The 27,081-nt window shown below is 38.6% G+C and overlaps 2 protein-coding genes and 1 pseudogene across 2 annotated transcripts; 1 reads left to right on the top strand and 2 right to left on the bottom strand.

The window, feature by feature from the left end:
* Nucleotides 1-4,228: 4,228 nt before the first annotated feature.
* On the bottom strand, nucleotides 4,229-6,232 carry LOC138907613 (uncharacterized). Its single transcript, XM_070198217.1, has 3 exons — nucleotides 5,944-6,232; nucleotides 5,011-5,200; nucleotides 4,229-4,892 (listed from the first exon to the last, which is right to left on the bottom strand). The coding sequence occupies exons 1-3, from the start codon at nucleotides 6,230-6,232 to the stop codon at nucleotides 4,229-4,231; spliced, it is 1,143 nt and encodes a 380-aa protein (XP_070054318.1).
* Nucleotides 6,233-13,494: 7,262 nt separating this feature from the next.
* On the top strand, nucleotides 13,495-15,295 carry LOC104098718 (AAA-ATPase At3g50940-like). Its single transcript, XM_009605528.3, has 2 exons — nucleotides 13,495-14,676; nucleotides 14,814-15,295. Exons 1-2 carry the CDS (start codon nucleotides 13,609-13,611, stop codon nucleotides 15,252-15,254), a joined length of 1,509 nt encoding a protein of 502 aa, XP_009603823.1. The 5' UTR covers nucleotides 13,495-13,608; the 3' UTR covers nucleotides 15,255-15,295.
* A 420-nt stretch (nucleotides 15,296-15,715) lies between these two features.
* On the bottom strand, nucleotides 15,716-25,766 carry LOC104098717 (bifunctional dihydrofolate reductase-thymidylate synthase-like; annotated as a pseudogene).
* Between the last annotated feature and the right edge of the window lie 1,315 nt (nucleotides 25,767-27,081).

The raw sequence follows: 27,081 nt of genomic DNA, 5'->3' as shown, positions 1-27,081 counted from the left end.
GGTTTCACAAAAACTTTTCACCAACACAGATTCAATTTCCTGCTTTGTCAAATCATTGCCTTTACTCCTGTAGTAAATGTAATAACGTGATCTCGTGTGTCACGATCCTAATTTCCCAACTTAGGATGTCGTGATGGCACCTAGTCTCTAAGACTAGGTAATACTAACATTAATTGATAGCTTAACAGAATTAACAAATAAGATAATAAGATAATTTGATAAAACTCATAATAACTCCAAAACAGAACATCTGTAACAAAATTCCCAAAACTGGTGAACTGGGTCATAAGCTCTACAGAGATAGTCTAAAAACCTCTAATACAAGACTGTCTGAGTAGAAGATAAACAACAGTAAAAACAATGACTGAAGGTGACTGAGGCCTGCAAGCACCAAGCATGTATACCTTGAAGTCTCCGGAATGTATAGCCAAATCACTGATGCCTAGTCTGAGATGAAGTACCTGGATCTGCACAAAAATGTGTAGAAGTATAGTATCATTACCCCACAACGGTACCCAGTAAGTATCAAGCCTAACCTCGGTCGAATAGTAATAAGGCCAAGTCAAGACACCTGCTAGGATAAGAGAAACTTAACAAGATATAGTATAGGCAAATAATGGAAGACGAGGAAATAAATGACTATAAAGTAGTTCAGTAATGTAAGCTAACAACGGAACTTAAAACAATAAAGGCATCAAGGAGTGAACACATGATAGGAACATAGAAAACAATACGAACAGAATTAAGGAAAATAAAGAGATACTAAAATTGTTCAACCAACAAGCCTCTTTAACATGGAATGTACAAAAAGAATCACAACTAGGGTACTACCTCATATCCGCATTTTATAATTCAAAATCGCAACATTTCCTTATACCGTCACATGAGCCTTACATTAAGATATTTTTTAAAACATTTTTTCCTGAAATAACTACACGCATTTTAGCTCCCTTATGTCACCGCGTGGCTTCAAGCAATTCCCTTACTAGCAACACTCACATAAATTACCACCTTATGCTGCCGCATGCAAATTAACTCCTATCCTTATACCGTCGGATGCGTATCAATATCACAAAATAATAACAATATGCCAAACTCAACAATACCAAAGTTACCACAACATATAGCTCACGGCTCAACCACAATACGAACAAGAATCTCAATAACAACAAAATGAGTGAGAATTTCTCAACAAGGAAAGATATCTCAATAATCAACAACTTCAAACAAGAAAAAACCAACAATAAAGGAGGTAAAATAACAATAAGAGAGATAACAAAGGCAATTCAAGCATATAATAGCATGTTTGAAAATAAAGGATAGAGAAGGGGATAACAACATCAAGTAAAGCATGTAAGAGTAATTTAGCAATGGAATATCTAACATGATATTTAAATTTCTAATTAAATCCATGAAAGAGTCTAAGAGTCTAAACCGGTCAAAATACAACATATAAGCATGTGTACACACTCGTCACCTCGTGTACACATCTTTCACATAATCCAGATAACACATATCACCCAAGTCCTAAGGGGTAGTTCCCCACACAAAGTTAGGCAACATACTTACCTCAAATAAGCTAAATCAACACACTAGTATGCCTTTCCCGCGAAAATCCAACTCCGGATGGCTCGAATCTAGCCAAAATAACTTAATACCATAAATAAAAACCATAGGAATCGATTCCGGATAATATAGTTGCGATCTTTAAAGAAAATCAAAAAGTCAACTCAAAAAGTCAACCCTGGGCCCGCACCTCGGAACCCGACAAAACTTATAAAATCCCAATACCCATTGTGATACGAGTCCAACCATACTAAAATTATCCAATTCTGACCTCAAATCGACCTTCAAATCCTCAATTTATAGTTTAGGAAAGTTTTCACAAAATCCCCAATTTCTCCAACACAGGTCACTAATTAAATGATAAAAATAATGATGAATCATGATTATTGAACAAAACCGAGTCAAAAACATTTATCCTGATCCAATCCTTGAAAATCCCCTTCAAAATCGCCCAAAATCGAACTCTCTAACTCAAAATATGAAAAATTGAATAAACCCTCGATTCACCTCTATTTTTGCCGAGGCATCCATACCTGTGGAAAACTTGTCGCTTCTATGACTCCGCGTCTGCAAAAAATGCATCGCAGATGCGGCTTCAACTATGGCTCAGGGAATTCTGCTCCTGCGGACAAAACGTGCACCTGGGCTTCCACTTCTATGAACCAAAAGGCGCTTTTGCGCGTCCGCTTCTATAGTACCTGACCGCACTTGCGGTCCTGCGACAACTGGCTATATCTATTTTGGCAGAAGATCCGTATCTACGAATACGCACCTGCGCAAGGACCTCCGCGCCTGCGGACCCAACTCACCTAGCCCCATTTTGCACCTATGGTCGTTGGACCGCTTCTGTGGTGCTGTACTTGTGATCATACCCCTTGCAGGTGCGGTTGTACCAGATCTCAGCTAATCTTCAGCGCAATCATCCTAAGTCCAAAATGAACCCGATTTCAATCTGAATCACACCTACAGCCCTCGGGACCCCGTCCAAACATACCATCAAGTCCCAAAATAAAACATGAACTTACTCGAGGCCTTAAATCACATCAAATAAAATCAAATCTACGAATCGCACCCCAATTCAAGCCTATTGAATTAATGAACATTCAACCTCTAAAACTAATGTCGAATCATACCAAGACAACTCCGAATGAGCTCAAATTTTCCATGCAAGTCCCAAATGACACAATGGACCTATACCAACTCCCGGAATCACAATCGGAGCCCAATATCAATAAAGTCAACCCTCGAACCAACCTACGGACCTCGAAATCAATATCTAGACATACGACTAAGTCCAAAATTACCATACAAAGCTATTAGAACCATCGAAACTCCATTCCAGAGTCGTCTACACAAAAGTCAAATTGAGTCAACTTTTTCAACTTAAGCTTCCAACTTTAGGACTAAGTGATTCACTCTGGAACTCGCCTGAAACCAAAATCAACCACCCTAGCAAGTCACATAACCATAATAGAACATAGCAGAGACAATAAATAGGGGAACGGGGCTACAATACTCAAACTGACCGGTCATGTCATCACATCCTCCCCCTCTTAAAAAGCGTTCATCCTCGAACGAGTATAGGGACATACCTGAAGTGCTGAAAAGGTGAGGATAATGGCTATGCATATCATGACTGGTTGACCCTTTCATTGAACCTTCACTGAAGCAATGTTCTTTGACCTCAACTTTCGGACCTGCCTGTCCAAGATGACCACTGGCTCCTCAACATAAGTCAAATCCTTGTCTAATTGGACTGAGCTGAAATCTAACATATGGGACGGACCACCATAATATTTTCGAAGCATCGAAACATGGAACACAGGTGAACTACCGATAAGTTGGGTGGAAATTCAAGCTTGTAGGCCACCTCCCCCACTCTCTCAAGGATCTCAAAAGGACCAATATACCTAGGGCTCAACTTGCCCTTTTTCCCGAATCTCATCACACCCTTCATGGGTGAAACCCGCAGCAAAACTCTCTCTCCCACCATAAATGCTACATCACGAACCTTCTGATTAGCATAACTCTTCTATCTAGATTGTGTTGTATGAAGCCGATCCTGAATCAACTTGACTTTCTCCAAGGCATCCCGAACCAGATCAGTGCCCAACAACCTAACCTCCCCGGCTCAAACCAACCAACTGGTGAATGACACTGCTTCCCATATAAGCCATCATAAGGAGCCATCTGAATACTAGATTGGTAACTGTTTTTGTAGGCAAATTCTGCAAGAGGCAAGAACCGATCCTATGAACTCCCAAAATCCATAACACAAGCACATAGCATACCCTCTAAGATCTGCATGGTGCGCTCGGACTGCCCCTCCATCTGGGGTGTGTACTGAACTCAACCTGCATGCCTAACTTATGTTGTAAGGTCCTCCAGAAGTGTGATGTGAGTTACGTGCCTCTATTAGATATAATGGACACCGGACGCCATAGAGACGAACAATCTCACGGATATAGATCTGAGCCAATTGCTCTAAAGAATAGGTAGTGACCACCGGAATAAAATGTGCCGACTTGGTCAACCTATCCATAATCACCCACACTGCGTCAAATTTCTTCAAGGTCCGTGGAATCCCAATAATGAAGTCCATGGTAATACACTCCCACTTTCACTAGGGAATCTCAAGTTTCTGAAGCAACCCGCCCGGCCTTTAATGCTCGTACTTCACCTGCTGACAAATCAAGCACCGAGCCACATACTCCACCATATCCTTTTTCATTCTTCTCCACCAATAGTGTTGCATCGAATCCGGATACATCTTAGTGGCACCCGGACGAATGGAGTACCGCGAACTATGGGCCTCCTCAAGAATCATCTCATGCAACCCATCAATATTGGGCATACATATCTGGCCTTGCATCCTTAACACCACATCATATCCAGCAGAAACCTCCTTGGAATCGTCGTGCTGCATCATGTCCCTAATTACAAGCAAATGGAAGTCGTCATACTGACACTCTCTGATGCACTCATACAAAGAAGACCGAGAAACCACGCAAGCTAGAACTCGGCTGGGCTCCGAAATATCCAATCGCACAAACTGGTTGTCCAACACCTGAACATCCAATGCTAATGGCCTCTCACCAGCTGGAATACATGCAAGGCTACCCATACTCTCCGCCTTCCCACTCAAGGCATCGGTCACCACATTGGCCTTCCCGAGATGATACAAAATAGTAATATCAGAGTCTTTCAGTAGCTCAAGCCACCTTCGATGCCTAAAGTTTAGGTCCTTTTTGCTTAAACAAGTGATGTAGACTACGATGATCTGTGAATACCTCGCAAGACACGCCATAGAGATAATGCCTCCAAATCTTCAAAGCGTGAACAATAGCTGCCAACTCTAAATCATGAATATGGTAGTTCTTCTCATGGGGCTTCAACTGGTGTGAAGCATAAGTAATCACCCTACCCTCCTACATCAACACACACCTAATACTAATTTGTGATACATCACAATAAACCGTATATGAACTCGATGCTGAAAGCAAAACTAGAACTGGAGTTGTGGTCAAGGCAGTCTTGAGCTTCTGAAAGCTCTCCTCGAACTCGTTAGACCACCTGAATGGAGCACCCTTCTGGGTCAATCTAGTCAAAGTTGCAGCAATAGACAAGAAACTCTCTACAAAACAGTGATAATATTTGGCCAAATCAAGGAAACTCCAAATCTTAGTAGCTGAAGACAGTGTAGGCCAACTCTGAACTACCTCAATCTTCTACAGATCTACCTTGATCCCCTCACTACACACCACATGACCTAGAAATGCCACTGAATCAAGCAAGAATTCACACTTTGAGAACTTTGCATACAACTTCTTCTCCCTTAAGGTTTGGAGCATGATCCTCAAATGTTGCTCATGATCTTCCCGGCTATGAAAATATACCAAGATGTCATCAATTAATACGATGATGAAAGAATCAAGATATGGCTGAAATACACCGTTCATCGGGTGCATGAATGTTGTTGGGGCATTGGTTAGCCCAAATGACATCACTAGGAACTTGTAGTAACCATACTGAGTCCTGAAGGCAGTCTTCGGAATATCTGAATCCTGAATCGTCAGTTGATGAAACCCTAACCTCAAACAATCTTTGAGAGCACTCTAGCACCCTATAGTTGGTCAAATAAGTCATCAATTCACGGCAATAGGCACTTGTTCTTGAATGTAACTTTGTTCAGCTGCCTTTAATCAATGAACATCCGCATAGAGCCATCCTTCTTCTTCACGAACAAAACTGAAGCACCCCAAGGTGAGACACTCGACCGGATGAAACCCTTATCAAGCAACTCCTGAAGCTGCTCTTTCAATTTCTTCAACTCCATAGGTGCCATACGATATGGTGGAATAAAAATGGTCCAAGTACCCGGCACCAAGTCAATACCAAAATCAATATCCCAATCATGTGGCACACCCGGTACGTCTACTGGAAATACATCTGGGAAATCTCTCACTACCAGAACTGACTCTACATTATGAGTGTCAGCACTGATATCTCTCACAAAGGCCAGGTACGCATCATGCCCCTTCTCAACCATCCTTTGTGCCTTAATAAAGGACAAAACTCTGCTAGGAATATAATCTAATGTACCCCTCCACTCCAATCGCGACAAACCTGGCATAGCCAGTGTCATAGTCTTGGCATGACAATCCATAATAGCATGATGGGAAGACAACTAGTCCATGCCAAGATCACACCAAAGTCTACCATATTGAGTAATAATAGATCAACTCTGGTCTCAAAACTACCAATAACAAATAAACACAACCGATAAATACGGTCTACAATAATAGAATCTCCCACAAACATGGACACGTATACGGGAGAACTCAAAGAATCACGAGGTATATCCATATACGGAGTAAAATAAGATGACACATATGAGTAAGTGGATCCTGGATCAAATAAAACTAAGGCATCCCTTGACAAACCGGAACAATACCTGTGATTACTGCATCTAAGGCGATAGCCTCTATCCTACTCGAAAAAGCATAGAAACAAGCCTAGCCTCCCCTAATAGGACAACATTTGCCTTCTTGACCTCCACCCCTAGCTGACAGTGCAGGTGAGGAGGAAACTGGAGTGACAACCATGGCTTGCGAACCTTGTGGACCCTGTGAAATCCGTGGAGCCTGTGCAGTCCGTGGAGGTGCACCCCTCCTAAGTCTGGGACAGTTTCTCACCATGTGTCTAGTATTGCTACACTCAAAATAAGCTTTCGGTGGGCGCGGCTACTAAAACTGATCTTGGCCTGGTCGGCTGGACTGGCCGCTGAAAGCACGCCAAGTGGAAGGTGCACCAAAAAGTGGTTGTGCATAGTGAGCAACCTGGGGCCTAGAAATAGTCGGAGCCCTGCTAGAAGTTGGAAGTGATGAATGAACTGGATGACTCATATATCCCCTACCATGACGGGTTGTAGCTGCAGTGTGGCCACCACTAAATCCTCCAGTACCTCGAGGCCTCTTGGCCTCCCTGTCCTCTCTATCTCGGCCCTGCATGCCCTCCAACCTCCACCTGCTGATACGGAGTGTCTGTCTCCAACTCTCGAGTATGCTGAATCTAATACCATAGTTGAGCCCCTTGATGAATCTGCGTACTGTCTCTCTAACTATAGAAACCAAGGTAGGTGCATATCGGGACAACTCACTGAATCTGATAGCATACTCTGACACTGACATAGCCCCCTAATGTAGCTACTCAAACTTTGTGCGCCACGCATCGCGAAGGGTCTAGGGAACAAACTCTTTTAGAAACATCTCGAAAAATTGAGCCCAAGTGAGTGGGGTTGCATCAGCTGGTCTACCCTCCACGTAAGCCTGCCACCACTGGTACGCTGCTCTTGACAGCTGAAATGTAGTAAAAGCAACTCCGCTTACCTCCACAATACCCATGGTACGAAGAATACGGTGGCAGTTCTCTAGAAAGCCTTGTGCATCCTTGGTAGTTGTGTCACTGAAGGTAGGAGGATCATATTTCTTCAACCTCTCAAGTCTCTTTTGCTCCTCCTCGAATGCCGCTAGCTTGACCTCAGGCTGAACCGGAACAACAAGTTGTGCTGGTATAACCCCCGGAACCTAATCAACATATACCCGCTGCTCTAGAGTGTGGGTTGTGGGAGTGTGAGCTCCTCCCATAGCCTGAGATATAGCTAGTGCAAGGGGAATCAATCCTGCCTGGGCTAGAGTGCTAAACATGATCAAAAACTGCACTAGGGCCTTCTGAAGTCCAGGAGAAACAACAAGCATCTCGGGTGTTTATCTCCCTACCGGAGCTACTGGTGGCTCCTCAGTCGCTGCCCAAGCAAGTACTCTGGCTGCACCATGTGCCCCTTCTCGGCCTCTACCCCGACCATCAGTGCGTGTCCTCACCATCTGTGTGAGAATAGAAAGACAAAACTCAAATTTCGAAATCAACAAATTCACATGATAAGGAATCAAAAAAGTGGAATATTCCTAACAGTTCCATAGTCTCTCGAAGATAAGTACAGATGTCTCCTCACCTATCCACAAGACTCTACTAAACTTGCTTATGACTTGTAACACCTATAAACCTAGAGCTATGATACCAACTTGTCACGACCCCAATTTCCTACCTTAAGATGTCATGATGGCACGTAGTCTCTAAGACTAGGTAAGCCTAACATTCAATGATAACTTAACACAATTAGTAACTAAGATAATAAGATAATTCGATAACACTCATAATAAATCCAAAACATAACATCAGTAACAAAATTTTCAAAACTAGTGGACTGAGTCATAAGCTCTACAAAGATAGTCTAAGAACCTCTAATACAACACTATCTAAGTAGAAGATAAACAACAGTAAAAACAATGACTGAAGGTGAGTCTGAGGCCTGCGAGCGCCAAGCATGTATACCTTGAATTCTCTGGAATGTATAGCCAAATCACTGATACCTAGCCTGAGATGAAGTACCTGGATCTGCACAAAAATGTGCAGAAGTGAAGTATCAGTACACCACAACGGTAACCAGTAAGTATCAAGTCTAACCTCGATAGAGTAGTGACGAGGCCAGGTCAAGACACCTGCTAGGATAAGAGAAGCTGAACAAGATATAGTATAGGCAAATAATGGAAGACGAGGAAATAAATGACGACAAAGCAGTTCAATAACGTAAGCTAACAACAGAATTTAAAACAATAAAGGAGTCAAGGGCTGAACACATGATAGGAACATCAAGAAAACAATACGAACAGATACAACTAAGGCAAATAAAGAAATAACAAAACTGTTCAACCAACAAGCCTCTTTAACATAGAATGTACCACAAGAATATCAATTGAGGTACCACCTCATATCCGCATTTTACAATTCAAAATCACAATCTTTCCTTATACCGCCACGTGAGCCTTGCATTAAGATATTTTTGAAAATATTTTTCCCGAAATAGCTGCATGTACTTTAGCTCCCTTATGACGTCGTGTGGTTTCAAATAATTCCCTTACTAGCAACACGCACATAAATTCTCACTCCTTATACCGTCGCATGTGCATGAATATCACAACACAATAGCAACGCACACCATAAGTGCTGATATGCCACAGCTTACCAAAATCAACAATATCGAAGTTACCAAAATATATAGTCCACGGCTCAACCACAATACGAGCAAGAATCTTAATAATAATAAAATGAGTGAGAACTTCTAAACAAGGAAAGATTTCTCAATAATCAACAACTTCAAACAAGAATAACCTGACAATAAATGAGGTAATATAACATTAAGAGAGATAACAATGGCATATAAGAGCATGTTTGGCAACAAAGGATAAAGCGGGTGATAACAACATCAAGTAAAGCATGTAAGAGCAATTTAACAATGGAATATCTAACATGATATTTCAATTCCTAATTAAATGCATGATAGAGTCTAAGAGTCTAAACCGATCAAAATACCATGTATATGCCTGTGTACACATTCGTCACCTCGTGTATGCGTCTTTCACATAATCCAGATAAAACATATCACCCAAGTCCTAATGGGTAGTCCCCCCCCCCCCCCAACACACACACAAAAAGTTAAACAAGATACTTACTTTAAACAAGCTAAATCAAATCACTAGTAAGCCTTTCCCGCGGCTCGAATCTAGCCAAAATAACTTAATACCTTAAATACAAAGGATAGGAAATGATTTCGGATAATAAAGTTGTGAGCTTTAAAGTAAATCAAAAAGTCAACCCGGGCTCACACCCGGAACCCGACCAAACTTATAAAATTCAAACACTCATTCCAATACGAGTACAGCCATACTAAAACAATTCCGACCTCAAATCAACCTTCAAATCCTCAATTTATAGTTTAGGAAAGTTTTCACAAAATCCTCAATTTCTCCAACTCAAATCACTAATTAAATGATAAAACAATGATGGAATCATGATTAATGAACAAAACCGAGTCAAAACACTTATCCCGATCCAATCCTTGAAAATCCCCTTCAAAATCGCCCAAAACCGAGCTCTCTAACTCAAAATATGAAAAGTGGAATAAACCCTTGATTCGCCCCTATTTCTACTCAAACATTCTGTACCTGCAAAAAACTCATCGCTTCTTTTACTCCGCATCTGCGAAAAATGCATCGCACATGCGGCTTCAACTAAGGCTCAGGGAATTTCGCTCCTACGGACAAAACGTGCACATGCTCTTCCGCTTTTGTACACCAAAGGGCGCTTCTGCGCGTCCAATTCTGCGGTACATGACCGCATCTGCAGTCTTGACACAACAGACCAATATCTGATTCTATGGAAGATATCCGCACTTGCGGATGCGCACTGCGGAAGGACCTCCGCGCCTGTGGACCTAGCTCACCAAACCCCATTTCACACCAGCGACCGTTGGACCGCTTTTGTGGTGCCATACCTGCGGTCGTGCCCCTCGTAGGTGCGGTTGCACCAGATCTCAACTGATCTTCAGCAATCATCATAAGTCCAAAATGAACCTAATTTCTATCCGAAATCACACCCGAGGCCCCTAGGACCCCGTCCAAACATACCATTAAGTTCCGAAACATAATACGAACCTACTCGGGGCCTTAAATCACATAAAACAATATCAAATCAATGAATCGCTCTAAATTCAAGCCTATTGAATCAATGAACATTCGACTTCTTAAACTAATGTCGAATCATATCAAACCAACTCCGAATTAGCTCAAATTTTGTATTCAAGTCCTAAATGACACAACGGACCTATACTAACTCCCGAAATTACAATCCAAGCCCGATATCAATAAAGTCAACCCTCATTCAAACCTATCAACTTTTCAAACCTTCAACGCTTCATCTTTCGCCAAAAAGCCTCAAACCAACCTACGGACCTCCAAATCAATATTCAGTCATACGCCTAAGTCCAAAATCACCATAAGAAGCTAATGGAACCATCAAAATTCCATTTCGAAGTCGTCTAGACAAAAGTTAAACTCCGGTCAACTCTTTCAACTTAAACTTCGAACTTTGAGACTTAGTGTCCCAATTCACTCCGAAACTCACCCCAAATCAGACGAACCATACCGGCAAGTCACATAACCACAATTAAACATAGAGGAGGCAATAAATAGGGATATGGGGCTATAATATTTAAAACAACTGGTTGGGTCATTATATCGTGGTTCGATAGTCCCATCATATTTAGGAATATCGGGCATTTTAAACTTTTTCGGTCTTGGTAATGGTGTTGCACTTGGCTTCCATGGTTGTGGTGAATACTTGTTAATATCCACTCCTTTAATCACAGGCGGTACTCCCGATATCTGTTCTATCTGCTTATTTTGTTTCTTGAGTTGTTTCTGCAAAGTTATAAGTAAATTCTGTAAATTAGAATTATTTGGCGTACCTAACCCTCTGGCTCCAAATTTATTTGGGTATTTCTCCACTTTCAGAGTTTTCAAGTCCTGACTGAGGATTTTTCATAGTTGTATTAACTAGTGGTGGAGCCTGAACAACACTCGGTAACCCAGTTGCAAAAGCACGCAGAGCTTCACCAATTTACTACGCAATAAATTGCTTCAAGTCATCTTGCACATTTAATTGTTCCTCATGTTGTTGTCCCGCATTACGATTAGCGGATCTGACAGGTGAATTTTCTCGTAAACACAGTGGAGAATGTGTGGTGAATTTTCTCGTAAACACAGTGGAGAATGTGTGGGCGTGTTGTGTGGAGGAGTCCCTCCTTGCTGTCTATCCTCAACCTGAACAATTTGATTAGTGACAGACATAATTTATTGCTAAAGACAAAATATGTAAATGAAAAGTGAAAAAATTACTAGATTTTTCGATAACTGAACCAATTTGTTTAACCAAAAAATAATTTTTGTGGCCCAAAACAGATAATACTATAATTCGGGTTCCTAATAACCAATTTTACTCATTTTTCCTAATATAGATGAATAACAAATAATGAAAATAAAATATTGAGAGAATAAGGAAATAGAAATCTTATTGATAATCGCAGCTTTCTTCCAAAAGGAGAGAATAAGATCTTCAAATAGCAGAAAATAAAAATATAAACAATTGATAGTATAATTTCGTGAATTTCTTGATGAGAGTACAAGATATGGTAAGGGGGTTTATATAAGAGTACAATAAGTAATTGTCTTACCCTACTTAATTCCTGCATGTTACTACAATATTTATTACATTGATTACTCGTGACATGAGTAATTTATAATGCTTATGGTAACAACAACCAATCGCACATAATCATGGATTATGCCGATTTCTTTCCGTATTCGCGGCTATTAATGAACCTTCCTTCTTCGTGGTTTTTAATTATCCATCCCGCACCTATTTTCTCTTTTCCTGTTATCAGGTACGGTATCTTTGTAGACGATCCCATGGGTATTTTGCCCGTGCCTTCTCTAATCTTCACTCTTCTTTATCATTTTGACTCTGCTTCTCCATTTTTATTTGGAAGTATCTAATTGGAATACCATAACCCAAAGTTAATCTTCAAAGTTGTGTTTGCTTCCCAGAAAATATGGAAAATTTTCGGAAAAGAAGCAAACGCATTAAACTGTTAGAACGAGGAGTATAATTTATGACCAAATAAAGATTTCTAACAATATCATAAATTGATGGTGGAAATTGTTGATACCAAAGAAACAATGTATTCCAATGGTATGTAAACACTAAACACGCTAAAGACTTGGGTCTTAGGCTGGCCGGTTGACCGTGAAAGACTCTGCAAAAAATTGACCTAAAATTTTATTATAAAGTCTATGTTTACAATGGATTAATATACTTATGTCGACGTATAAAACATTTTTACTACTATTGCATTTAAACTTCTTGCAGCAGGTTTCTAGATCTATTTCTAGGTTAGTAATCTCACTTATTTTGGATGATTACTTGTACTTACCTTTTACATAACCTGCTACTCCCTCTAGTCTAGTTTATTTGATTGTTTTTGGTTATTTTTACACATCCACCTTTTAGCATTAATTAACAATAAAATTGACCATATTAACCTTAATTTATTCATTAGAAATATAATAAATACTCCTATGCTCTTTACTCTAAGGACAACTTTGAAAAAAGAAAGTTAATTCCATTTTGATATCTGAAAAAATCAAATATTATGGACCACCAAAAAAAAGGCTAAAAAATTAATTAAAGTGGACCAGAAGGAGTAATATAAAACTCTTTTATACTGTCAGTATTTAAAATTTAAACTCATTCACAATTGCTTCAGAGTGGGCTTCTATGTACAAGAGCATGTAGTCTATGGAGGTATCTACAAAGTCATGCATTTCCAAGACAAAACAACCCAAGAACAAGGCAAAGTCATGCAAACCTAATCCTCCAAGTTCGATGAAATTCATTGGCCAAATACAATGACCTTTTAGTTCCAATGCATTGCTTTCAACGACATTATGTTTCAAGAGGACAATATGTAGATAAATAGACCTTGGCTTCATTACAGAAAACCAAAAAAAAATAAGCCTGAAAAATTCTTGAACATCTTGTTACCAGAAAAAGTAAGAAAATCAATTATCTTTTACCATTTCCAGCTACATGATTTCAAGTGTTCTTTCTGATATTAACATGCCATCAGCCAGAACGATCATTTCTTCCACAGCTTCCATAGCTGCTACAGCCATGGTGGTTCGGTCCGTAGCCCGAGACCTAATCCCTTATGAACTCCAACATTATGTTTACTTGAGCATCCGTGGCTTCTTCAAATCATTTTCTTCTGAAATGGTTTTGATCATTGAAGAATTTGATGGACTAGCCAGCAACCAAATCTATAAGGCTGCTGAAGTCTATTTAGGCACCAAGGTTTCCATTTCTGCTGGTAGCTTCAGAGTGAGTATGCCAGAGAAAGAGACTAAGATATCCACCTTGGTAGCCAAAGACCAAGTGGTGTTGGATAAGTTTAATGGTATTCAGTTCAAATGGAGGCAAGTTACTAGGCAGGTTCAATCCAAGAGGACCAATTACCCTGGTCAATCTTCTACTCAGTCCGAACTTCGGTACTTTGAGCTATGCTTTCACAAGAAATACAAGAATATGGTATTTGAATCCTATTTCCCTTTAGTCATCAACGAGTCAAACAAGGCTAAAGAAGAGAGGAAGACCCTCCAAATTTATACTATGAATAATGAACACATGAGGAGATACTCATACAATTCAGGAGATTATACATGGAACTCCATCAAGCTAGATCATCCTGCAACTTTTGACACATTGGCTATGGACAGAGAGCTCAAGGAAATGATTGTCTGCGATTTGGACAGATTTGTTAGAAGAAGGGATTTCTACAAGAAAGTTGGCAAGGCATGGAAACGTGGGTACTTGTTATATGGTCCTCCGGGGACTGGGAAATCAAGTTTGATAGCAGCCATGGCTAATTACCTTAACTTTGATATATATGATCTGGAGCTAACTGATATACGTGCAAATTCAGACCTTAGGAGAGTCCTACTTTCCACAGGAAACAGATCAATCCTAGTCGTGGAAGACATTGACTGCAGCCTCGATATTGAAGATCGCAAAGCAGAAGAACAGACTTTGAAGGCACTCAAACCTCATATAACGCAAGCTCAAACTATAAATATAGTTAGGAAGCCAAAACCTCAGGAGGTAAGTCTCACTTTTCTTGCATCCTATACCATCCCACGTTTAGATAAAAAATTAATGACATTTTTCAAAAAGCATATATTGTTGGTACACCAAAGTTAAATTCTTAATGATTGTGTTTCTTTATTGAATATTGTTAGGTTACGTTATCAGGGTTGCTAAACTTCATAGATGGGTTGTGGTCAAGCTGTGGAGACGAGAGGATAATAGTGTTTACGACGAATCACAAAGACAGGTTGGATCCTGCCCTGTTGAGGCCAGGCAGAATGGATGTGCACATCCACATGTCCTATTGCACTCCTTGTGCTTTCAAGACATTGGCTTGGAATTATCTTGGAATTGAGGACCATCCTCTTTTCCCTGAAATCCTTGATCTTTTAGACGAGGCAATGGTGACCCCTGCTGAAGTGGGTGAGCAATTGCTAAGGAATGAAGGGGTCGAGACTGCTTTGAGCAGTCTCCTTGATTTCATCTACAAGAAAAAGAAAAAAGCTGATGAAATCAAGGCAAAAGGTCTGGAAAATGAAGAAACCGAGGGAAAATTAGTTGTTGTGATTTCTCAAGGAGTAAATTACGATTAAGAATTTTATAGTTAATGGACATTCTTTCAGTTTAACTTCGATAGTTGAAGTGCATTTTGTTGAGAAAAGCATCATCTACTATAGTGAAAAAGAATGTTCTTCAAAAATAGAGAGCTGATGTTGGGTATATCAATGTACACTTAACTTGATTAATAAACCATTAGAGCACCTTTAATTGATAAGTAATAACTAAACAAACAGATGGTCTTTTCAGGAACTTTAATCTAATCCACTGACAACTGTCACACCTATACAGCAGGAGGATGTAAAAGGTCTAACGGGGTTAAACATCTCTAATAATCAAACTAAGACATCAAGAATTCACCCAGAGACAGTTGCAAAGCAACCCACCACAATATTTAAAAGTTGATTAGGCTGAAATTTCATTTCCATTCCCACTTTCCACAGTTAACCAAGTTATGTTAAGATGAGAACTAAATGGATTGTTCACACTTCGCAAATGGATTAAGACATCACAAATATAATAACTAGTGCTAGAAAATATATGATGTCAAGTACCAGAAGCTACACGCAATTCTCGTTCAAGCTTGTATGTTCTTAACAGTGATGGCTACAAATAATCACATTGGAACAATATAGTTGGGAAGACAACTACATCCACACAATAGCTCCTGCGTTTTGTTCAGCTCAAGAGAAAGGGCATCATCGAAGAAGTGATAGCCTCATTTCAATAACCAAAAAGCTAAAAGACAAAAGGAAGTAATGGCATTCTAGATCACCTTAGAAACTGTGACTCTGGAACTAAAGCATTCGGAATCCTACTTCAATAGAGGTGTACAGTACGTATAGATTCTCAATATGAGAATAGCTCCTCGACACCAAAGTTGTTCTACCTGCAAAATTGTACAAGCAATGTCAATATGGATTCTCCATTGAGATAGCTCAGATTAACGCAACACAAAAGAGGCAAATACTTATAAGACAAGGAAAAAATTACAAGTAATTTAAATAAAGAAGATAAGAAAGGGTAGATTCTAGCCCCTCTCCCACCCCCCCCCCCCCCAAACGCGTATAAAGTTAAACAGCGACACATAAGAGCCCTAAAGCATCCACATGGACTGGAGAGTAAAATATTTTCAAGAACCAACAGCTATGCGAGTTCAGCAACTTATCAGAAAGGAAACTTCAATTATTGCATTATACAAAATGAAAGCTTTGAAAAGCATTTTTCCAGCCTAATCATAAAAGAGATCTTATGCCCTCAGAAAATTATTAACTAAGTCTGGTTTCTGCATCATAGCTAGACGTGTAAAGGAGCTATGTTGAGCTGACTAGAATTCCTGCTGGGTGCAACTTGGCTTATCCCATCCTGGTGCAAGACACTGGTCAAGCTCAACTTGAGAAGAAAATCCAAAAGCACAAGCTTAACTCAGCAAGAAAATTCAAGATTGGGCGGAAATGCTCAAGAATTTGAATGAGTAACATGGAAACAAAATGCAAAACTAAAATCTGAAAATTCTGCCGTTTGAAATGTAAGCACAACAATCGTCAAGAGACCCATATTCAATCAGATCGATCTAGTCAACCATTAGCAAGATAAAATGATCTATAGCCAAGAAGTTCATCAATATTTCTTCGTCAACACGATAAAGAAAACAGTGTTAACAAAGATGGATTTTACTTGTTAAGTTAGCCAACATATGAGCCCCTCACCTTGAAGGATCGAGTGAAGCCCATAAAGATTTTATAAACTCATTCTCCCCAGCCCAAGTTTACAAGAACGGATGGTGTGTCTGTCCGAGGTAGTCCTAAAATGCACTTGAAAGTTTTTGTTCTTGTAAGGGCATGAGACTCGTAGAATCCATGGGCCCGAAAAAGCAGAGTGGGTGGAGAGAGAGAGAGAGAGAGCGTAGATGATGATTAAGGAAAAAGAGATGATTGGATGGCTAGTGGTGGTAGTCGTCCAGTGGCAAATTGCCAGAGAGAGAGAGAGAGAGAGAGAGAGACTGGATGTGTGAATTTAAGTGCAATAATTGCTGCTGAAAAGGTAATAGCATTAGCCAGAACAAAATAGTTTTTGTTAAGAGCATGCTTGGCTCAAGTTCGAAAATTATGAGCCGAGCTGAGTCGAACCACTTGCAAGATGTCTTGCAAGTTCTCCCCTCTCAGTCCCAATCATAAACAAACATTACTTATATAAAGCATGTAACATGTTAAAAAAAAATACTTGCTAGATGAAGCCATCCGTGACTTGAACACCGGCAAGAAACCATCAAAGGTAAAACACACAGGACATAGTGCTGATGCATATAACAAGTACTGTATCTCTAAACAAATACGGAAGCCATATCTTCTTCCATCATTTAAAGAAGCACCTAAGCTTTCTGAGCAAATAGAATATATGGAAGAAAAGCTCCACAGAAGCAGCCAGGAAAACAGAAAGAGAGGGAAAGAGTCCATGCCCCTTTTGAGCTATGCATATGGCACTAGGCTTACAAAAGTTGATTGAAGTAGGGCTTGAGTGGAGCTCAAGTGCTCAGAGTAGGCTTGACTTATTGCAGCCCATCTCTGAGAGATAGGTGATCCAAGTGCAAGTGATGCACTAGGTGGGCGACAGCCGGTACTTCTAGATGTGCACAGTGTCCAGGAGATTGAAAGATTTGTGAATCGTCAAGGGAAAGTAGGCTGTTCAAATAGATATGATAACTTCCAATAGTAGTAATCAAGTAGTTGATTTGGGACCAAAATGATGGAGTTCCGACGGCAATAAATAATTAGTTTCATAACCATCAACCTGAACTCTCCTCATTAGAATTGCTGCAGCCACCGGGGAAGGAAAAAGTTTGGATATTCACATTTTACACTCCTCCATTCAGGAATCAAGCAACAGATCTTACACAAAGCATTTAGTCATTTATTTTACCCAAAAGGGGCATTTTAATTCTCACATCAAGAATGTTAAATTTCAGCTTAATTCATCTAGACCATGAAAAATCAAAATTAGGTAAAATAAGTAATAACATGAGAGTAAACAAGACAGAACAAGAGAAGAAAAATGAAATTATTTACCTCAAAATAAGACCATATCCAGAGAGCAGAGTAGTTCCAGAAAATTTACAATGGAACTTCATATTGCCATTTTCATTTCTATTTTCCGGTGAGGATCATAACCGACAAGTGTGAAATCAGTAGCGACGAAGGAATCCATGTCCTTTTTCTGCGGATTGATATTCAGAATCTACTCCCATTCAGGAATAATAGAAGTTAGAGAGAGAGAATGTGTGTGTCTGTGTAAGACTAAAACAGCACAGCAATTAAGGTAGTAATACTTACTGGAAAAGGTCTAGGCATCTTCTGAAGCTGGTCTTGCAGAGGTCTGACATGAGTGCGATATACATGAGCATCTCCAATAACATGGACAAAATCACCAGGAACCAGATCTGGGAAAAGAAAGGTAATGAGAAAATCGTGAGATGCATCGTCTGAGAAAACATTATTGGGAAGCAACTTAAAGAAGAACTGGAGCTGTTAATATCGAGAAAATGTCTGGTTCGTGTCTCTAACCAAAGAACACAAGCATTTCTTGTTTGGAATTTCAGAAGTTCCAGTTCCTTTTCATAACCTCTCAATAGTTTTAGCTATCACGAATGCAGGATGGTAGAGAATAATTCATAACCCAAAATAAAATGCAGGACGATAGACCTGCTTCACAACGGTAAGATGAAATGACATATACACCATACTTAAAAAAATATACCAATATTACAATTAGAACCTTAAATTTGAAAAATGAACACATATGAAGAGGTTGGAGTAGGATGGCTAACCAAGCTATTTAATGCTATACTTGGAAGTGGTAGGATGCCCCACGAGTGCAAAAGACCCTAATCCCAATTTATAAAAACAAAGGAGATATTCAAAGTTGTGCGAACTATCGTGGCATTAAAATTATGAGTCAACACGATGAAACTTTGGAAAGGAGTGATGACCGTAGACTTAGGGACACTACAAGAGTGACAAAGAACCAGTTTGTATTTATGCCCGGTACATCTATGGAGGCTATATTTTTGCTAAAGAGACTGATGGAAGTTTATCCCCAGCGGAAGAAAGATTTGCACATGATGTTCATTGACCTAGAAAAAGCATATGATAGAGTACCAAGAAAGATCATTTGGTGGGAATTGGAGAAAAAAAAGACTTCACAGTACATATATATATGTCTTAAAAGGACATGTATGACGGAGTTGTTACTAGCATCACAACAGTAGTAAGAGATATAAAGAAGTTTCTCACAACCGTTGGTATACACCATGGATTGGCATTGAGCCCGTACTTAATACACTTAGTTATAGATACGCTAACCAACATAATACAAGATGAAGTTCCATAGTGTATGCTATTCGCTGACAATATTGTGCTAATTGACAAAAACAATGAGGGTGTCAACCAAAAGCTTGAACTATGGAGAAACAGTCTAACAAATAAGGATATTAGGATAAGTAGAAACAAGACTAAATATATGCACTGCGAGTTTAGTCAACATAAGAGTGAAATGGAGGTGAAAGTAAATGGGATTGCAGTGCCTAAAGGAAAGCAATTCAAATATTTAGGCTCGTTCTAGGAGAATGGGATGATAGATAAAGATGTTACACATAGAATCAAAATCAAATGGCTGAAATGGAGAAGTGCTACAGGGATGTTATGTGATAGAAGAATGCCTACCAAAGTGAAAGGTATAAGACCAGTAATGCTATAGGAGAGTGAATGTTAGGCCGCTCCACAAGATGAATGTCGCAGAGATATGAATGCTAAGATGGATGTCTGACCACATAAGATTAGACAAGATTAGAAATGATCACATTCTAGAGAACGTTCAAGTAGCACACATCGAGGCTAAAATGAAAGGTCGCTTAAGATAATTCGATCATGTCCTGCATTGACCTACGAATGCACCGGTCTATACGTGCGAAAAGCGTTAAAAGAGGACCAGGTAAACCTAAAATTATATGGAAGGAAGTTGTTTCTAAGAATTTATAATCTTCAGGGATCCATGCAGACTTAGCAAAAGATAGGGCACAATGGGAAAAAAACATCTATATAAGTGGCACCTATTAGTTAATAATGTGTTTTAGACATGTTAGCACTTTCGTTGTAGGTCCTATGCTTTCTAGGAGTGGTTTAGCCTTTCAAAAATTATACGTTTAGATAATATAGAGCACTTATAATACCTTTAATGGTATTGCATACTATTGGCAGTAGATTATTTTAAACGGAGTAACATGGTCAGTGAAGATTCATATAGCCGAACCCAACTTGTTTAGGAGTAAGCCATAGTTGTTGTAAGACATCCCCTTTTCCAAATTCCTGACTTCGTAAATGTGTTCGGGGAGATCTTATTCACTTAATTACAGTGTTTTTTCATCCACAGTCTAGCACCTTATTGATAGCTCACTCTCTATTATATTGACAATTGCCCGTAATACAAGTGTGAAATTAGGCACAAGCATCTTGACAGCATACCAGTAACATGAGCTACCATGCATGTCAACAAAGCATATGATGCGATGTTAAATGGCACTCCCAAACCCATATCTGCAGAGCGCTGATACATTTGACAGGATAACTCCCCATTGGCAACATAAAACTGCAAACAAGACGGAACAAAGCTTTATAATGTTGACAATACTTTAAGCTTTACATAAGCATCATGATAATACAGACTTGAGCAAACATATGACAAGGTGGGAGTGCCATGAGTTTAATATCAGAAGGATTCCAAGCCGAAAGTATAATATGTCTATCATCTGGATTATTTTTAATCTTGTTGATAACATCAGCCAATTGGTCAAACCCTTGCCCAGAGTAGTCAGTGTGCATGTCGATGTACCTGTATAGAGCTAGTGCAGTGGGACAAGTTACAACTGAATTCAATGAGTTTTGACCAATTATATGTCAGAGAAGTTCAAAAACCAACCTGGCACCAAAGTGTCTCCACTGAAACCCATAAACTGGTCCCAGATCACCCTCTTCCCTGTCCTTCAAACCGATACTGCAATGGGAAGCCTAACTTGTGATCATTTCGAATTGTAAAACACTGCAAGAAAAAAAAAAGAACAATCTTACCTGTCAAGGTAATCTCTGGATGCATTGCCATCCCAAATATGAATGCCCTTCTGTTGTAGGACCTGAGAGCTACACCAACTTCATTATGCAGCTTAAATGGCCAAAAATCACTAACTAACTGAAACAAGCTCTAAGGGGCCATAACATTTAAAGAAAGCATTACTGACATTGAAGTAGAACCTAAAATATATATAGACTATTGCGCAACAGACAGATACCTTAGAACTAGTTGATCCGCTGATAAACCACAAGAGTTCTTCAACAACACCTCTCCAGAAGACTTTCTGAAAGCCAAAAATAACAAATTTAAATAAGATAAGTGATCTACAGAGGAATGCGCTTATGATTCACGTGATTGTACTAGTATACGCTACAGCATTATCCTATACTTGTAATACACATTGCAGTAATAGAATGATGGGACATCAGAATAACAAAAGCAGCGTAACTTACGAACTGAAAATAATAGATCATACCTTTGTTGTAAGAAGCGGGAAAGATTTGCGCAAATTGAACCTCATCTGTAGACATAATAAAATATACAGCAAAAAAAGCAATCAGATATTAATTAATACTACATAGAATTTAATTTCTTCCATAGGGGTTAATACGCATTCTTCAATGTCATTTGGTATGACTAGACAGAAGTGATGCAGTACTATGATGATGTTACTTCTTTACACACCATAAAGAGAAGAAAAAAGATCAAATATAGCTGAGCACTATTGATGCTTCAGATTACCTGGCAACCGAATTTTGACAGAGTTCCTGTTCCTGTCCTGTCATCCTTTGGCATGCCATTTGAGATGATTTCTTCAACCAATCTCAGATACTTGTATTCTTCATGTTTCTCAAAAATCATGTTAGGCAAGAAAGAAAATGTCTTAACCTCATCCTGGGAATCCAAGGAATTATCAAGAATCTTGCTATTGGTCTGATTAATATGTTTTACTCCAGAATTCTTCACACGAACATAAGGTGGTAATAGAAAACCGAATATTGTTTTCAACCAAAGGAAATGATGAGTGCCAGGGTTGAAATAAAGAGACATCAATTGCAGGAACAAAAGTGTCACATTCAAAATTAGTCCCAATTTCAGTGACATGAATTGCTTCACATCCATGACCATTGAGGGAATCCCTGCGTCAAGAAGATCATAGTTACAAAATTAAAGCATAAAAAGCTAGAAAGTTAACTAACTAAAAGAGCAGCAAAATCTCTACCTGAAAATCTCACCACCTCCTATAACAAACACTCTCTCAATTGATAGACAATGAGGGGAGACTGCCAATAATTGCAAAACGGAACTTAAGCTTCCGCATATAACGACATTTTCTGCAGTAGCGATGTCAAAACTCCCTGAACGCGTAAGAATAACATTGAGACGGCCAGGAAGAGGCCGATTTTTAAGAGGAATACTTTCCCAAGTCTTTCTGCCCATAATAACAGCATTCTTTTTTGTAGAATCTGATGTAGTGCTAGTGATCTCCTTGAAGAACTTGAGATCTGAAGGCAGTTTCCAAGGTAACTTCCCCTCCTTACCAATACCCATACTTCGAGTTGCAGCTAAAACAACTTGGTAAGTCCTTTGTGGAGTAGAATAATCATTGGTGCTACCATTGGAAAGGCCAGTACTGGTTTCAGTTTCCATAACTGAGTAAGAGGCTTGGAAGAGACTAAATGATAAAAAGTTGCACCTAGGATCAGACGATCAGCTTCTACCAAAATGAAGTAAAGCCTGAAATTTACAGAAGGAAGAAAAATCATCAATAATGTGTTAACAGCAAAACTCTTTACAAAAAATGAGCTACTCATGGAGATGCAAACATGATCCAGTCAATTAGTAAACAATATGACTAATCAATAAATACATAAAAGGAGACCCCTAAAACAGACCAATTCTCAGGGGGTGCTGTTACAGATCAATAATCCAGAGCAAGAGAATATAAGCAATTGCAACCTCGTCAACAATATACAGCAAGTGCTTATCTTTTCGTTTTTTTTTTTTGGTTTTTCACCCGATGTCTGGTACCCGCATTGGGGACTCGGCTAAATCCAGATTCGTGCCAAGAAGTCCCACATTGGTGGGTAAAGCGCTCCCTAATTATGTAGTGTACCAAACAAAACGTAGAAAATAGGCAAGAGAATAATAATAAATGAGTTTAGGTAACACCATATCATTATTACTCTTTCGCACCAAGTAATAAATGGTTTCAGGCACTTGCCTGACTAGACATTGATTGGCTTTTACTTATTAGCATGTAATTGATAGAAAAAAAACATATTAAAAAGCTTCAGAAAGCTCACACTCCATGCAAACTAATCATTAGAGTAGATCCAGTCTTCCTGCAAAGAACTAGACCACACAACACATTCAAAAAGCAGGACATGTAACCAAAATAATCAGCAGCACTTCAATGCAAAATAGTTTGAGTCAGCTGCATGAATCCTCTGTATTATTCAGGTCCATTTCTTTATAAGAGGATTTACTGTAATTACCAAATTTTAAACTAACATCAACTTACCGCAACGCTCCTCCTTTACTCGGTATTGGGACCAGCTAAATTCTAACAAATTATTGCATAGAGTCATTGTGATTGCTAATACACTTATTTTGAACCTCATTTATAAGGAAATTTAATGCGTCCAATAATCAAATTCGTCAATTGAGCTTGAGAAAATCAACAAACTAATATGAGTAAAATAAGTAATGAACTGCGTCTTGAGAAGTGAATAAAGCAAATGCAGCAGGAAATCACCAAACCTAACTATTCTGAACTAAAATCCATAAGATCATAATACTCACTTCAAAGAGAGAAAAATGCAAAATCAATAATTCACTATTCCCATAAAGAATTATGCCATACAATACAGTCAAAAATCAGGACGGTAACCAAAAATGAAATAAAAAACAAAATAAAATGGAGATATTAACTAAGCTCACTTGTTTTTAAACTGACCTTTATAAAGATTAAAATCGTCTGATCATCAAATTCCTTAGTTAGGTTTGAGAAAAATAACAAAATAAATTGAGTAAATTTAGAGAAGAGAACATCTTGAAAAAGGTCAATCAATCCCAAACTAGTAGGAGTCGGCTATATATATATATTCCTCTATATCACCACTAACTTTTATCATCTAGTGGTACCGACGGGACTCTTCTACACAATAGGTGCGGGTTTCATTCTCATTGTTCCCTTCCCTTCCACCTCACCCATGTAATAGAAAATTTCTATTAAAAAAACATACCTCTATATCAATTCAACTCTATTTTCTTTTTCTTTTTTTTCAATAACCAACAAATCCCCGAGACAGTCATGAGGTTGGAAACTCAGTGAATAATAGCGCCTCACTTAAGAACAAAAATTTTTTACACACTTTTTACGGACGAAAATCATCACAATCAATCTTTTCGGATTGTACCTAAGACATCACTACTATTGCTGCGTGACAGACACGTGCATAACCAAAATAATAAAGAGCGTGAACACTTGAGAACAAAAATTTCAATCCTTGTTTAAGTGCCACGTTCAAAATTATAATTATTTTCTTTATTTCTTAAATTATTTGCCCCCAGAACTCCACCCCCTCGCTTCTCTTCTTCTTCCTGATACATTGTCCCTCTTTTCCAACTTCCTTTACACATAAATTTTACTCACACTTTTCACAATTGCTCCACCAGTTTGCCACCAAATATGATCTCGCTGGGACATCACAGAATAACATCTTAGCATCTCATCTCGACTAAGATTTGAGTTTCACTTCAATAATAAATTAATTACTGCTCTTCGAAGTAATCTATAATAGAGTTTAAACTTGTAATGTATCTGGAATTTGGTGATTTGCTGGTCGGAGAAGTTGACGGGGAATTGGGCAGCCATAATATCTTTGTTTTGGGTCTTGAGTTTCTTGTGTTAGATCTGAAATTAAAGTCAAAAAATTGGAACTAAATATATTACTAAGTTTTGGTTTGAAATCGGAAGGTGGTGGTTCCAGTATTATCGATAACAATAGAGAGCGAGGGAGAACAAAAAGAAATGAAAAGAAGGGTGTAATTATAATTTTCTTGTCGGATATAGAAGATAGATGAATGTGGAGAAGGGTGGCAGTGAAGATGTCTAATTTCATGGTTATAGGGTGTTCAGCGAGATGAGATGAAAGGGGGTAATTTCTAGAGGAGAGAAAGAGATGAAGTGGAAAAGATGGTTAAGGGGTGTAATTGTAATTTTATGTGGTTTATTTTTTTAATAAAAATAATGACACGTGTCATGATTTTATTGGTGCGTGAAATTGCACATGTTTGAAAAATAATGGGAAAAAAAGGTAGTGTGTCTTAGGCACACACTATAAGGGTTGAGTGTGTAAGATAATTTTCATCCGCAAAAAATATGTGGTAACTTATATATTTTGTCTTAATAGAATAATGTGTTCCAGGAGAAAGAGCATTTTCCCGACCGACGATGGTTTGAGAGAAAGATCAAATGCTTAATTAGTTGTGATTTTATTTTTTTATTTTTTTATGTTGAGCATGATTCAGTAAATAAATAGAGGATCATAGGAGACTAAGACCTCATTTGTTTGAACTTAATGGAGATCTGAATCTTAATTATTCAGATCTCAGACATTAAGTACGTTTGTTTTCAAAATTTGAATCTTAATTATTTAGATTTTAATCGTTAAGTGTATTTTTTTTTTACTTCACAATCACTTAATGGATCTGAATAGGTCTGTATCATTAAGATCTATAACAGAGACTTAATTTCATTAAGATGTTATCATCCATATTCATTATAAACTGCAGCCACCGCCTACCATTATCAACTACCACCATGCCACCCACCACCACCATCATCCTCAATCATAGCCGCCACCATTGTCGACTACCACCACTCTCACCACCATCATTAACGACAACCAACACTCATCCACCTCAACTGCCACAACTAACTACCCCATCACCATCAACAAATATAGCTGGCACTGCCCATCATTATAAACTATCACCGCCATATTCCTCAATCACAACTACCACCACCACCACCCGTCATTATTAAATATCACCACCACCACCACCATCCTCAATTATAATAGCTACCACTATCAATCACCACTAGCTACTACCCTAAATTACCACCAACCACCGCTTTTAGTCGGCATTCACAAGCACTACCATTAGCCATTACCATCAGCAACTATCATATTTTAAAAAGCTATATATTTTAGTGATGCAATATTAGATTAATTAGTATTTTATTTGAATTTTATGTTTATTAATTTTCAAATAAACGTAAACTTTATACATTCAGATGTTAAAAATCAAACAGTCTTAATTATTTAGTATTCAGATTTTAATACACATCTTGACATTCAGATGTGTATTCAGATTCAGATGTCTTAATCTTAATATACATTTTGATATTCAGACGTGTATTCAGATTCAGACGTCTTATTCTTAAAAAAAAAAACAAATGAGGCGTAAGACTGGCATATATTGTACCTGTAGAATTACTTCAACTTCTCACAAGTTAGGTTAGTGTGAAAGTTAGGAGTTGAAAGGACTCCAACGCATTTCGCCATTTTAAAAGTTGATATAAATTGTACCTTTAGGATACTATATTGGAAGATAGAAAGTCCAAGATATTGAATAGGATGCAATAAGTGAGAACTAAAACGTGTTTATTTACCGAGAATTAAGTCCAGTTTTTGGTAATAATTTTTTTTAAAATTAGTTATAAGCTAAGGG

The sequence above is a fragment of the Nicotiana tomentosiformis genome, chromosome 3, assembly GCF_000390325.3.
Source record: "Nicotiana tomentosiformis chromosome 3, ASM39032v3, whole genome shotgun sequence".
Taxonomy (NCBI): Eukaryota; Viridiplantae; Streptophyta; class Magnoliopsida; order Solanales; family Solanaceae; genus Nicotiana; species Nicotiana tomentosiformis.
The sequence above is the reverse complement of the archived record's forward strand: the minus strand, read 5'-3'. Positions and strand labels throughout refer to the sequence as shown.

Excerpts from the sequence above, each read along its gene's own strand:
- LOC104098718 (XM_009605528.3), top strand. The coding sequence starts at position 13,609 with ATGATTTCAAGTGTTCTTTCTGATATTAACATGCCATCAGCCAGAACG. Across the intron at positions 14,677-14,813 it reads GGAAGCCAAAACCTCAGGAG|GTTACGTTATCAGGGTTGCT; the intron begins GTAAGTCTCACT and ends GAATATTGTTAG.
- LOC138907613 (XM_070198217.1), bottom strand. The coding sequence starts at position 6,232 with ATGGATTGTCATGCCAAGACTATGACACTGGCTATGCCAGGTTTGTCG. Across the intron at positions 5,201-5,943 it reads TGGTATTGACTTGGTGCCGG|AGAGTTTCTTGTCTATTGCT; the intron begins GTACTTGGACCA and ends ACTGTTTTGTAG. Across the intron at positions 4,893-5,010 it reads GTATCACAAATTAGTATTAG|ATTTGGAGGCATTATCTCTA; the intron begins GTGTGTGTTGAT and ends CACGCTTTGAAG.